At 36.8% G+C, this 15,362-nt stretch overlaps 1 protein-coding gene across 3 annotated transcripts in view; it reads right to left on the minus strand.

The window, feature by feature from the left end:
• LOC127628153 (gamma-aminobutyric acid receptor subunit beta-2) overlaps positions 1–9,070 on the minus strand; it is a 172,493-nt gene extending 163,423 nt beyond the window's left edge. For all 3 annotated transcript variants that reach the window (XM_052104872.1, XM_052104871.1, XM_052104873.1), the window contains exons 1-3: positions 8,972–9,070; positions 8,612–8,703; positions 7,769–7,836 (exon numbers count right to left, since the gene is read on the minus strand). In XM_052104872.1, the coding sequence (XP_051960832.1) occupies positions 7,769–7,836; positions 8,612–8,703; positions 8,972–9,054 (243 nt within the window). In that variant the 5' untranslated portion in view covers positions 9,055–9,070. The remainder of the gene's footprint in view (positions 1–7,768; positions 7,837–8,611; positions 8,704–8,971) is intronic.
• Between the last annotated feature and the right edge of the window lie 6,292 nt (positions 9,071–15,362).

Genomic DNA, 15,362 nt, shown 5'->3' on the forward strand with positions numbered 1-15,362 from the left:
GACTCTTTAAATAACAGTTCCTTTGTTCACAAGCAATCCACGCTGTAATAAGCCACACACACACACACAAACAGTATAATATTGCACTGATGCGATCAGGAACTGTTCAGCTTTTCCATATTTTCTGATGTTGGAATGCTTCAATAGAGGCCAAAGTAAATGTGCTGGTCTTCACAGCCACGACATCCATGTCTGTTTACACATAGGAAGGGGCACAGTTCCCTCAGGCCATGACAGCAGTGGAATGGAGCAAAGCAAGATGCATTTTTAGAAGTTGAACTTGTTCCGCTCTTAAAATGCAGCGCACAGCACTGGAAACACATCAAAATGATCAAAGACATCCATCTAGTGCATGTTTACATAGACCAACAACAAATAAATAGCTCAGATGGGCGCAAGAGTGGTTTGGGCAGAATTAATTGGTGTTTGAATGAGCCAGTTAATAGCTACTGGATTTCATGGACTTCATATTGGACAAATCCAGGGATAACCATATGATTTTATGTATCAGAAAACCAAAATCTATGCATATTAAAATCCCCAACCAAATCTCTGTGAATCAAATTCATGATCATGCCAAGAGTATAAAGAACATTGGAAGTTCCCCCAGTCAGTGCTGTCCATTACTGCACAGAATAATACAGCTTCAACACAAGCTCTCTAGTACACAACCATCTTAATCTAATACCCCCCCCCAAATAAAAAGCATATGGAGTATCTTCCTTCATTTTGAATATTAGGGGGAAAAAATGCACCTTATCTTAAGTGTATTGAAACAGCACAGCACAGCTGGGTCAACAGCAAGCACAAAAACCAGCAAATGATTCGGTTAGTGCAGATACGCCACTCATCCTAAACATAACCCATTTCATGCTCACAAATGATCATGTAGCTCAATCAAACGTGACAGAGGTCACCAAAATGGCATGACACAGGATTTGTGGCTCGTTATATCATCAATCTAGTCATTTATAATCTGTATTCCTGCACAAAAAATGGAAATTTCAAAAGCAGAGGATTACTGTGTTCCCGTATTTTTAGATTTAGACTTAAAAAGATTGGGACGGGTTCCATTTGATCAACAGCTCTCAACCTCTTGGTTTTCTGAATATTTTCTTCTCGACTGAGGGATCCTTATAATGTCATCAACCATGCAGGAATAATGCTAATTATTCTAAAATGGACCAATCGGATCTTTGTTCTTGGCACATTTGTGGCCTGATTGAGTTCACTTGTTATTCTTTGACTTTAAGATTAATTGGGAAAATAATTAATATGCTAACATGAAATGGCATTTGCAACCCACTTTACTTTAGTTGTGTCAAATATTTCAGATTGAAACACTATATTCAACAATCAGGAATTGATTGGATCATGAAAAGTGGCCATTTTATACAAAAAATGTAGAACTGGATTGTGGAGGACTACTGGAGGATTACACTGCTGGCACCCACGTTTGAGGAGGCTGTTTGACCGTGACATGGAGGCTGAAGTTCCACCTTTCAGAACATGTTGGGTTCGAGTCCACCTTAGTCGAGTCCAAGTCAAGATCAATTGCCAGTTGCAAGAAACCCCATAAGTTAAGAAAACACTAAGTGACAATACACTTAAAAGTTCAACTAATTATTTTCTGAACTTATGGTGTTTCTTGATCTTTAACCTATTAAGTTTGAGACAAGTCCGAGTCCAAAGGGAGTAGAATTGGACTCAAGACCAAGTCCTTAACAGCCAAATCCAAGTTGAGATTGGAAAGTTAATCTGTTTATGAATCTGAATTCAAATTGCAACCGGAACTCAACACAGCCGTTACAGCAATATTTGTAACTTATTTTAACCTTCGCAATTAAGAAAATAGAGTGTCAGATCTGAGACACATGGGTTACCTTCCTCGTGGTCACTATAAGGTAGTTCTCACTCTCGATGGGGCGTGCGGTGAGTTGTGCGTGGTTGCTGAGGTGAATAGATTGAGCCTTCACACGCACTAGGTCTCCGCGATAACATGCTCCACAAGCCACGTGATAAGATATGTGAGTTGACTGCCTCAGAAGCGCAGGCAACTGAGATTTATCCTCCGTCACCCGGATTGAGGTGAGTCAGTGCGCCACCTATTAGAGTGCATTGGGAATTGGGCATGTCAAATTAATTTACACAACTTTACCCAATGGTAACTCCTCTTTGTCTAATCTATAATAATTTGATATTATATTGTAAATTTGAGTACATTTAAAGCTAAACCAACAAGAGCACATTAACCAATAGCCTGCGTGACCAAAGTGATGTCAGCCAAAAAAGGACGTTTCCAAAGCACAGCAATTTATGCCATTTTCATAAAAATTTAAAAGACAAACTTTTTTTTTCCATTGGAATAATATGCACTGATGAACTGTGCACAATAAGAACAGGAATGTGTTTTAAGAAAGTACATAAGCATTAATTATGATATCATGTTGACTTCAATATATTTTTCTTCACCTTAAGGGTGGTACTGGTAAAATAACTGAGCACTCAAGGTCATGGTAAGAAAGAAGATTATATTGAAGGCAGAAAGAAAAACATTTCTGCACTTCAAAGTTGCACCTAGCATCACAATCCTGTAACACCATTCATTAGCACTTGGTCTCACTTTAACCACTTTGTTTATATTCATCTCTCCTGTAGTGAATCACACGCACCCAAGGCACTGTGAAAAGTGTGACCTTCCCTACAGCCACACCCCTGACGGCCTCCATGAAAATAACGGGTTGTGAATGTCATGAAGATTTTGCAAGTCTGTGTCGGCAAGTCATATCACCTGTGGCTATGTCTATGTCTTATTCCCTCTCTGGGCAGGTCTACTGTACCATCTAACAACTACTGTGAGCAATGCAGAAGACATTTGATGATAGAGACATGTGACCGTATACCTGGACAGGATTGAATGCATTAGAACCATTATAAGGTTTGTAAGATGATGGCAAAGCACCATTTGGCTTCAGTGCAGCTCCAGTGAGATAATTCAGAGATAGCCTCATATAAGTTCCTATATAATTTAATGATGCAATGGAACCCAGTCCTGAGAGCTCTATGGGAAAAAGAGATAACTTTATTTCAAGACAATGTTTGCTCTTCTAACTAGATCTAGAAGATGGAAAGGGTACATTTCAAACCTCTGGTTCCAACTTTTGAGAGTCAATCCATTCAAACTCAATGACTCTTAGGGGAATAAACTGAAGTGGAGAAGTTTGCTATAGTTCCTCAAATGGAAGTAACATTTCCTGTAAGCCAGCTGATGGCCATTAATGTCACATGGTAGAGTGGCAAGAGGGAAGGAAGCAATTAATTTTGGATTGGCAGGATTGTAAAGTTGCAAGAATCAAAATGTATGTATACAATCATAAATGCCTCTCTTCTTAGTTTATCACGTTGCTTATATCCTCCAGTAAGTCTGATACACGGGGAACAGGGAAGAACTACTTTAAAGCAGTGCTGGTTGTTCTCCAGAGAGTATATGTACTGTATGTAAAGAATGAGTTCAGTGCAAGAGACAAGGAGACAATGGCTTGTGCTTGGACTGATGTAATACACCTTACAGTCTTGTTTCATGATCTAAAACAAATCATACCCCGGGGTCTCAAAAAAAAAAGGCAGAAGCCAACCTACTGACAACAGGAGCTTTGATCAATGAAGAGTTCTGCCTTAAAGGGTCATGAAAACTCCTGTTTTAGCACAATTCAGTTCTCATCACCGTTTTAAAAACCACGTCTCACCACAAATACTAGATCTACAGTACTAGATCCTCACCCTAAACCTCAAAACCCCTGTGTAATAAGCATGTGTTGCGTAAACATTTAGAAGGGTTTGCCATTGATTGAAAGCATGTCCCTCTGGCAGCACCTCTCTGCCATGTAGTCTTTTTTTATTTGTTTTTATTTCCCCAATTTGGCAAGCCCAATTCCCACTGTTTACTAGGTCCTTGTGGTTACTCACCTTAATCCGGGTGGTGGAGGACAAGTCTCAGTTGCCTCCAATTCTGAGATGGTCAATATGCACATCTTATCACGTGGCTCGCTGTGCATGACACCGCGGAGACTCACAGCATGTGGAGGCTCATGCTACTCTCCAGGATCCAAACACAACTCACCACAAGCCCCACTGAGAGCGAGAACTGCTAATCGCGACCACAAGGAGGTTACTCCATGTGACTCTACCCTCCCTAGCAACTGGGCCAATTTGGTTGCTTAGGAGACCTGGCTGGAGTCATTCAGCACACCCTGGATTTGAACTTGTGACTCCAGGGGTGGTAGTCGGCCTCAATACTCGCTGAGATACCCAGGCCCCTGCCATGCAGTCTTGTACACTCACGTTCCGGTATCGCTGAGGAAAATGTCACATGGTGTCATGAATATTCACGAGATAGCGCCTTCTCATAGGACAAGGCCACACAGTCTCATGAATAATTTTGAGACACTGATGATGTGATAATGCACCTCACATCCTGTGACGTTGACTCAATGTTGATTTTAAACCTGGAAGACCTAAATAGCATAAAAATCCCTAAATTAACAAGGTTTCTCCTATAACCCTGAAGCTCACTGTAATACTGCAAGGGCTGCTTGTTTATGGTTTGTTGCCAGAGTTGACAGTAATGACTTCTAAATTGAATAAACCAATTTGAAAGGTATTCTCCTAAAGTAGTGTAATTCGATAATCCCTGTTAAAATATATTGAATTTGGACAGTGTGTTTTACAGCAAAATGCAGAGTGCCTATTAATGCAATTATTAGAAACCTTTCAGAATAGTTTTTTTCTCTTTTTTTTATAAATGCATAACCTGTGGTGGGAAAACCAAAACGGTAAGAATACAAATCAATACACAAGTAAAGGTGTCAGTCACTTGCAAGTTTGCACTTTTGCACTTTGCAAATGCGCTTCGGTCCATTCATCAGGATCGCTGAAAATGCCCCACCTTCTCCTTAAATTATGAGGAGGTACAAATGATACTACTTCATATATGGAGACATTCTCTCGTTTTTTGTTTCAAAGCTGGATAATTAAAAGCCCATTCCCCATTTCCTAAATAAAAACAGATATCTTAAAATGAAAACACAAGCATGTTTTCATTGTCTTCTATCATCGTGTTAGCATTGTATGACCCTTTAAGCACCTTTATTTACTTAGCAACTGAGAAATAGCATGTATCTGTTTGATTTCATGTTAGCTAATGTTTAATGAAACTAGTGTTAATTGGTACTTAACACATTTCAAATTAATGATGAGATTTTCATCCAAATATGCAATGAGTGATCCAAAAGTAATCTTATTAGATTACCATAAAGTGTAATCAACAAGATTATGTTACTCATTACCATTTAGGCAATGTAACTTTCAGCACAGGATGCCACACTGATTTGAACACGTATCATAAGCATGCATGCCTACGACACAATAAAAATAAAAATAAAATAATATTAAAAAAAGCACAAATAAATAGGGTACTATATGGGACTCCCTAGCGCAAAAGGCCATTTTTCATGTCAAAACTCTAAATAGCATTGACAACCCCAGATTTGCTGCAACATAAAATGCCTAAAATTAATGCATACTGTATTTTGAGACAGAAGACTTTTAAGTTTTGTTCAAGGTGATTAAATCAATAGTTCACCCAAAAATGAAAATTCTCTCATAATTTACTCACCCTCATGCAACCCAGATATACAGTATATGAATTTATTTCTCCAGCAGAACACATATGATTTCTAGAAGAATATTTCAATGCAAGTTGAAATGCAATTCAATTTAAGCTCCAAAAAAGTACATAAAGGCAGCATAAAAGTAATCCATACAACTCCTTTGAGTTCAAGAGTTATTCACTCTTCAGAAGTGACATGATAGGTGTGGGAGAGATACAGATCAATATTTAAGTCCTTTCTTTACTATAAATCTCAGCTTTCACTTCCACATTCTGAGTACTGTAATATTGATCTATATCTCACACAAAATGATTGCATCACTTCAGAAGATATGGATTAAACCACTGGAGTCTTATGGATTACTTTTATGTGGCCTTTGTGTGATTTCTGGAGCTTGAAAGATCTGGTCACCATTCACTTGCATTGTATGGACCTACAGAGCTGAAAAATTATTCTAAAAGTCTTCATTTGTGTTCTGCAGAAGAAAGAAAGTCATACACATCTGGGATGGAATGACGGTGAGAAAATAATGAGATTATCTATTTTTTGGGGGGGTGAACTATCCCTTTAAATGTTATTCAGATATATCTTGCTCAAAATAAAGTATTTGCATATGATGATATGTTTTGCCCTATCGCTATTGCCCCTATTCCCCAGGGGCCCTTTTATATGAACCTTTATTAAAAAAAATTGCATTATTTTTATTATTATTATTATTATTCACAAATGATGTTGCTCCATCAAAAGTCAATCAATAAAAATACTTTTTGTACATTTCCTTTAAGGAAGGCCTTAAGCTCCGTTGAACCCTTTGAGAGATAGAGAGAGTGTTTATATCAAACCCTAGCTTTACAGATTAGTAAGGATGGTTATAAATAGTCATTGAAGATTAAACCAAAAAATGCATTCATTATCTTAAACAAAAGCAAAGGACCTTTATCTCTCATTCATCCTTGGCAGATGTATGTTGGATGCCTTTATTAAAAAATTCAACATCGCAAATTGCAAGCTTGGCCAGCTCCACTTTTCCCATTATGACGATGGGCTGACGCATTGCTCCAAGTGCCAAAACCAAATATTCCTCATTGCCACAGGGAGCTACATGACGTCAGGGTTCATGGTGTGTTGGACACTCGCTCTAGCTATTTATCTAGTGCAAAAGAAATGTTTAATCCAGATGACTGCATGCAAGATCTGAGCCAGGGAAATGTGAGTGTGGAAGAGAGCAGGGCAGTGATCTGTGTATTTGTGCTTTCTTGGCCCAGTAATGAGATCATTTAAGCTTGCGGACACACACACACACACAATACATACATCCGTATACAGTCCTAATCATCCTGCTTTTTCAAAGAAGTCTTGATTGTACTAATGCATACACATTTCAAATGCTTCTCAAGTCGTAATAACACATTATTTGTCTGGAGTGAAGAAAAAAAATCATTAAGTGCAACTCATAGTGGAAATCTCTTTGCCATTCCTGGAACTACAGACACACAGATGCTGCTGGGAGAGTACAAATAACCCAAAATACAATGCAAGTCCTGAGGAAATCAGAAAAATATCCTGCAGATTCTCAGTTTGTTATGAATATCACCTCACTTGACCAGACATCAACCACAACGCTTGATGTCTTACTCCAAATCATCAGTAGGGGATGCTCTTGTATCTAAAGAAAAAACATCCCTACCCCAATGACAAACCTAAGTGTTGAAAGAGTATAAATATCCAAGCCACATATATTCTTGTAGGTTTCCACTCGTTTTGTTTGTTCCAAGAAATCACTGCAAAAAAAACCTTTTCAGTCGCTATGCAGTGTGAACATTGTTGCCATAGAAACCACATTAAACCTCTCCTGACAATTAAACACGTCCATATGTCAGTACAAAAGGTGAAGTGGAGAGAAAAATGAAAAGTTCGATGGGCAGTGTAATATGCCTGAAACACTGCTTATTGAAATACAGCTGAATAAATGACTTGATAAATGCTGATTGATAGCCTATTTAAACTATTCATCTGAAATATAGATTAAAAATTACCTGGTCAGCTTAAAAGGAGACACTACACACACACACAACACAACAATATGATAACAGACTTACCATATTCACTTCTGACACCATGTCTATGCTGGCTATATCTATATTCATGCCTACACCCACCGGAGGACCTAAAGAAGCAAACCAGTGACATTACAGCTCAGTGTTTTGTTTGATGTAAAACACAAAAGACAGTATTTCCTTTATGTCAGCCTTATAACATCCAGGGGAAAAGTCAAACGAAACACTCCCCAGGGGCGTAGCAATCATTTCAAAAGCGAGGTGGACAGAACGTTTAGCGAAAGATGAAAATACATATATAAGATATATATTTTTAGTGCTGTCAATCGATTAAAGAAATGTATCTAATGAATGACTTGATTGACTAGTGAATTGTAACTTTTGCGTGTACACATTTAGACAATTGCTGTATGACAGACACAGCGTAAACACAAATGCCCTGTGAAAAAGTGGAGGGAGGAACTTTGGTTTTATTGAAAGTGAGGGGGACACGTCCCCCTATATCCCCGCGTATTCTACGCCCTTGCGCCACTATCGACCACGTAAACACACATTATTACTGATTAATAAGCACAAACTATATCATAACAAATGAACCATCACGTGCAGTTGTTACTAAATCAAAATATGCCCAAAAATAACAGTGTTTTCAATTCATTCTACAACTTTTCGAAGCATCCCTAATGAAAAATATCCACTGTTGTGAACATTTGAAGCAAAGGGAAACCAAGTCTCCGAATCGTATCAAAAACATGAGGTAGTTCATTTGTTTATTGTTGCGCGTGAACGTTCGGCGATGGTTTTACACAACGAAAGTTAAGAGGTGGTGTTAAAAGGCTGACACGAGCCACCTAATTAAAGACCGAATGATTTTCAAGCATTTACCTCCAAAATCTGGCCTCAAGCGAATGTCATATCCTTTCAATAGTCTATCAACAGTTTCTTTTACGATTGACATATTGCTTGGATCATTGACACTGCGTAAAGAGGAAAAAATACACTGTTAGATTCAGACGTGTCTTTCAAGATCAGTTTAGTTGTGTGTGTGTGTGTGTGTGTGTGTGTGTGTGTGTGTGTGTGTGTGTGTGTGTGTGTGTGTGTGTGTGTGTGTGTGTGTGTGTGCGTGTGTGTGTGTGTGCGTGCGTGTGTGTGTGTGTGTGTGTGTGTGTGTGTGTGTGTGTGTGTGTGTGTGTGTGGACTACAGACACCCAGATGAAGTGAGGAGAGCGTTTGGATCGGACTTACCTTTGCGCGCACACCACGGCCACTATTACGGGAAACGTCCAGACGCGCATAAAGCTCATTTTTCTTATTCTAAAGATCGTCATACTTTTATATGTTTCCCGCTTTCCGTGAAGACAGAGGAGATCCAACTTAGAGTGAGCTGTGCAGTAATTCCACTGTGGTGCGCATGCGCATAGACTCCAGCGCAGCATCGTGGAGCGGTGTGGTGCTGATGTTGCTGGAAGACCACTTTCCCAACCAGAGAAATATTCAAGGGAAAACAAGAAAGCGAACAGTTAGTTATTCGGTCATGTAGGTACTCCATACAGAGGAGTTTCTGGTCCGCCTAAAAATTCGGAGTGAGGCACGAAAATTTACATATACATATATATTCATTTTATATATATATATATATAAGCACTGTTAGACTCGTTTTAATGGTCACATTTGAAAACATGACATTTAATGAATGCTGACTGTTAGATCCATCATTGTGGGGAAGTGCAGTGGAGAAATGGGATGCTCTGGATAATTGATTCAGGAATCTAAACATCTAGATTACACTATCCTAACACAACGAGGAAAGCAAATATTTTAAAACAGAATTAAGTAACATGTGTGCTGAATTTGTTTTATTAATATTATCACTTATTTAGGGCATTAGATTCATGCCAAACATTTATCAGAAGCTTGGAGGGTGCAAAAGAGGAATAAACACTGCCTGGTCAAAAAAAAATTAAAAAAATTGCTGTTTGGATTTAAATAAGCAGATACATAAGAGCCTATGATTGGATTATTATTGTGGTGATTAATATGTTTCAGGTTTTTCAGCAATTATTTTATCCCTAACTGATGCAGTGTAGATTCTCATTTTTTAAACAACCATGTTGGAAGACGGATCCCGTGGCCGTGGACGAGATGTTACTGTGTTTCAGAAGGGGCAAATTACTGTCCTGCATCAAGCAAGGAAAACAACTAAGGAGATTGCCTAAATCACTGGAATTGGGTTAAGAACTGTCCAACGCATTATTAAAACCTGGAAGGATAGTGGTGAACCATCAGCTTCATAGAAGAAATATAGTCTGAAAAAATATTGAATGATCATGATCGGAGATCACTAAAACACTTAAAATATCATAAATTATCCACAGTAGAACTCACAGCTATGTTTACAGTGAAAGTAAGAGCATTTCCATATGCACAATGCGACAAGAATGTACACGATTGGGACTAAACAGCTGTGTGGGCACAAGAAAGTCACTTGTTAGTGCGTCTTATCAGAAAAAACAACTTAAATTTTCTAGGGAACATAAAGATTGGACTGTGGAGCAATGGAAACAGGTCATGTGATCTTAAGAGTCCAGATTTACCTTATTCCAATGCAATGGGCGCGTCAGTGTAAAAAGGTAATCGCATAAATCTATGCACCCGTCATGCATAGTGCCCACTGTACAAGCATCTGGAGGCAGTGTTATGATCTGGGGTTGCTTCAACTGGACAGGTCTAGGCTCAGCAATGTTATGCAGCAATAAAATGAAGTCAGCTGAATACCTAATGTACTTCATCAGTGGATATTTTCTACCTTGATTGCACGGGCATATTCCAGGACGACAATGCCAAGATTCATCGGCCAAAAATGTATCTAACTCTGAAATAAATGTTGTGACGTTAAGGTTGTTGAAACAATGCCACGGCATAATCAAAGCTAATGGCGGTCCAATAAAATATTCGACTATGTTACTTTTGTTTTGGCCAGAACTCTTGAGCTGCAGAAATATACCAAAGAAGAAATGAGTGGAAAATGGCTAGTGTGATTTAAGTCATCAGGGTTGCATTAATTATTCGCCTACTATAGTTGTGAGGAAAGTTAACAAACACACACAAACTCACAAATGCTTAAGTGATAGAAGCACTCTTTGCCTCTAAAACAGTTTTAATCCTTCTTGGAATTGTGTCACATTAAATGAAAAGATTACAGTTATTAAGACCATAAAGGTTGAATGATGTTGAGAATAGTGATACCTTGAATGTCCCTGTGTTCTCAAATACACAACATTGTACAACAGTGTGTTTAATCTTTCTTGAAGTTCAATGCATCAAAAAGGAACCATATTTTACAGCGTTTGTTGGACATTGTTTTGTAAATGCTGTCATTTTTCTTGGCTCTTACAGTATATGACTGTACAGAACAGACTGACCTGATGTCTCATCTAATAAAGGCAAGAAGCCATGAACCATTTTGATTTTGAAGGCCAGTCCTTCAATACTTGAACATTACATTTCTAGACAAATATACAAATTGTGGCAGTGTATGATTTTTCATGATTTTTCAACATTTTCCGTATTGTTTTGATTTATTTCTTTATGTATTTTATTGTATGTATTACTATGTTTTGAATACTAACTAATACGCATGCTTCCATTTGTGTTGTTTCATAATTTCATTTTTTTTATATAATGGTTTAAGTACCAAAAGTGTATAATGTCTTTATAGACCTGAGTTATGTTAGAGTGTTGGTTTTTTCACTTCCATAAATTATATTTGTATGATTATTTCATATCTATATACATTAACTATCACAGGATATCTACAGTATTTCTTTGTTTGTTACAAGAGAAATGAGTACTATATTCACAAATGAACACTATATCACGTTGATTATTTAATGTGGCACTGATGTGTCAGTGATTTAACTGATTTACATTTGACATTGCTATTTGATGAAGACACTACACTGAAGTAAACTATAGCAAGTGTAACACATGAACAGTATGATATGACTATTGTCATTTCGGTGTACAATTGAAATGATGAAAGTTGTGCATCTATTTAGACTCAATAAGTGCCTGAGAAAATACATATCTGTATCCTTTCTGCTATGTGTAGCTAATGTGTAGCTACGTGTATCTTATGTGTATCTCATGTGTAGATTATGTGTTATGTGTAACTCATGTATAGATTATGTGTTATGTGTGTCTCCTTTGTAGATTGTGTGTTATGTGTATCTCATGTGTAGATTATGTGTTATGTGCATCTCACGTGTAGATTATGTGTTATGTGTATTTTATGTTTAGATTATGTGTCATGTGTATCTCACGTGTATATTATGTGTTATTTGTATCTTATGTGTAGATTATGTGTATCTCATGTGTACATTATGTGTTATGTGTATCTCACGTGTAGATTATGAGTTATGTGTATGTAACACAGTTGAAGGATGGGCAAGGAGGAGGCGAGAACCGGCTTGTCAACATAAATTATATTTTAATGAGAAACCTAAACTCAAAAACACATAAACAAACACACATGACGGACATGTCCGTAATTCTCTCTCTCTCGAACCATCGTCATCGGCGCTTTTATCCTCATGCGCTCATCAGGCTGATTAGGGGACCGATGTGATATTCGATCGGCCCTGCACCCTCCGCTCCACAGTGTATTTTATGTGTAGATTATGTGTATCTCATGTGTAGATTATGTGTTATGTGTATCTCACGTGTAGATTATGTGTTATGTGTATCTTATGTGTAGATTATGTGTATCTCATGTGTAGATTATGTGTTATGTGTATCTCACGTGTAGATTATGTGTTATGTGTATCTCACGTGTAGATTATATGTTATGTGTATCTCATGTGTAGATTATGTGTTATGTGTATCTCACGTGTAGATTATGTGTTATGTGTATCTCACGTGTAGATTATGTGTTATGTGTATTTTATGTGTAGATTATGTGTTATGTGTATCTCACTTGTAGATTATGTGTTATGTGTATCTTATGTGTAGATTATGTGTATCTCATGTGTAGATTATGTGTTATGTGTATCTCACGTGTAGATTATGTGTTATGAGTATTTTATGTGTAGATTATGTGTCATGTGTATCTCACATGTAGATTATGTGTTATGTGTATCTCATGTTTAGATTATGTGTTATGTGTATCTCACGTGTAGATTATGTGTTATGTGTATCTCATGTGTAGATTATGTGTTTTTTGTATCTCGTGGGTAGATTATGTATTATGTATCCCTCGTGTGTAGATTATGTGTTATGTATACCTCATGAGTAGATTATGTATTATGTGTATCTCATGTGTAGATTATGTGTCATGTGTATCTCACATGTAGATTATGTGTCATGTGTATCTCACGTGTAGATTATGTATTATGTATACCTCATGTGTAGATTATGTGTTGTGTGTACCTCATGTGTAGATTATGTGTTATGTGTGTCTCATATATGTAGATTATGTGTTATGTGTATCTCATGTGTAGATTATGTGTTATGTGTGTCTCATGTGTAGATTATGCGTTATGTGTATCTCATGTGTAGATTGTGTGTTATGTGTATCTATGTGTAGATTATGTGTTATGTGTATCTCATGTGTAGATTATGTGGTATGTGTGTCTCATGTGTATCTCATGTGTAGATGATGTGTTATGTGTATCAATGTGTAGATTGTGTGTTATGTGTTATGTGTATCTCATGTGTAGATTATGTGTTATGTGTGTATTATGTGTAGATTATGTGTTATGTGTGTCTCATGTGTAGATTGTGTGTTATGTGTATCTCATGTGTAGATTATGTGTTATGTGTGTCTCATGTGTAGATTGTGTGTTATGTGTATCTCATGTGTAGATTATGTGTTATTTGTATCTTGTGGGTTGGTTATGAATCATGTATAACTCATGTGAAGATTATGTGTTATGTGTACCTCATGTGTAGATTATGTGTTTTGCGTATCTCATGTGTAGATTATGTGTTATGTGTATCTATTTGATAGGTAAAAAAAAACAAAAAAAAACAGTATATTGTTAATTATAGACTTTCTTAAAGGAGGGGACCATGGTAAGAGTAAAGAAACCCCACATTATGTAGATTATGTATTATGTGTATCTCATGTGTAGATTGTGTGTTATGTGTTATGTGTATCTCATGTGTAGATTGTGTGTTATGTGTATCTCATGTGTAGATTTTGTGTTATGTGTATCTCACATGTATATTGTGTGTTATGTGTATCTCACGTGTAGATTATGTGTTATGTGTAGATTATGTGTTATGTGTATCTTATGTGTAGATTATGTGTCATGTGTATCTCACGTGTAGATTATGTGTTATATGTATCTCATGAGTAGATAATGTGTCATGTGTATCTCACGTGTAGATTATGTGTTATGTGTATCTCATGTGTAGATTATGTGTTATTTGTATCTCGTGGGTAGATTATGTATTATGTATACCTCATGTGTAGTTTATGTGTTATGTGTACCTCATGTGTAGATTATGTGTTGTGTGTATCTCATCTGTAGATTATGTGTTATGTGTATCTCATGTGCAGATTATGTGTTATGTGTGTCTCATGTGTAGATTATGCGTTATGTGTATCTCATGTGTAGATTGTGTGTTATGTGTATCTATGTGTAGATTATGTGTTATGTGTATCTCATGTGTAGATTATGTGGTATGTGTGTCTCATGTGTAGATTATGTGTTATGTGAATCTCATGTGTAGATTATGTGTTATGTGAATCTCATGTGTATATTATGTGTTATGTGTATCTCATGTGTAGATTGTGTGTTATGTGTATCTCACATGTATATTGTGTGTTATGTGTATCTCACGTGTAGATTATGTGTTGTGTATTTTATGTGTAGATTATGTGTTTTGTGTATCTCATATGTAGATTATGTGTTATGTGTATCTCATGTGTAGATTATGTGTTATGTGTGTCTCATGTGTAGATTATGCGTTATGTGTATCTCATGTGTAGATTGTGTGTTATGTGTATCTATGTGTAGATTATGTGTTATGTGTATCTCATGTGTAGATTATGTGGTATGTGTGTCTCATGTGTAGATTATGTGTTATGTGAATCTCATGTGTAGATTATGTGTTATGTGAATCTCATGTGTATATTATGTGTTATGTGTATCTCATGTGTATTATGTGTTATGTTTATCTCACGTGTAGATTATGTGTTATGTGTATCTCATGAGTAGATAATGTGTTATGTATTTCTCATGTGTAGATTGTGTGTTATGTGTGTCTCATTTGTAGATTGTGTGTTATGTGTATCTCATGTGTAGATTGTGTGTTATGTGTAGATTATGTGTTATGTGTATCTCATGTGTAGATTATGTGTCATGTGTATCTCATGTGTAGATGATGTGTTATGTGTATCTATGTGTAGATTGTGTGTTATGTGTTATGTGTATCTCATGTGTAGATTGTGTATTATGTGTATCTATGTGTAGATTATGTGTTATGTGTATCTCATGTGTAGATTGTGTGTTATGTGTATCTATGTGTAGATTATGTGTTATGTGTATCTCATGAGTAGATTGTGTGTTATGTGTATTTCATGTGTAGATTGTGTGTTATGTGTGTCTCATGTGTAGATTATGTGGTATGT

Source organism: Xyrauchen texanus, chromosome 34 (assembly GCF_025860055.1).
Source record: "Xyrauchen texanus isolate HMW12.3.18 chromosome 34, RBS_HiC_50CHRs, whole genome shotgun sequence".
NCBI lineage: Eukaryota > Metazoa > Chordata > Actinopteri > Cypriniformes > Catostomidae > Xyrauchen > Xyrauchen texanus.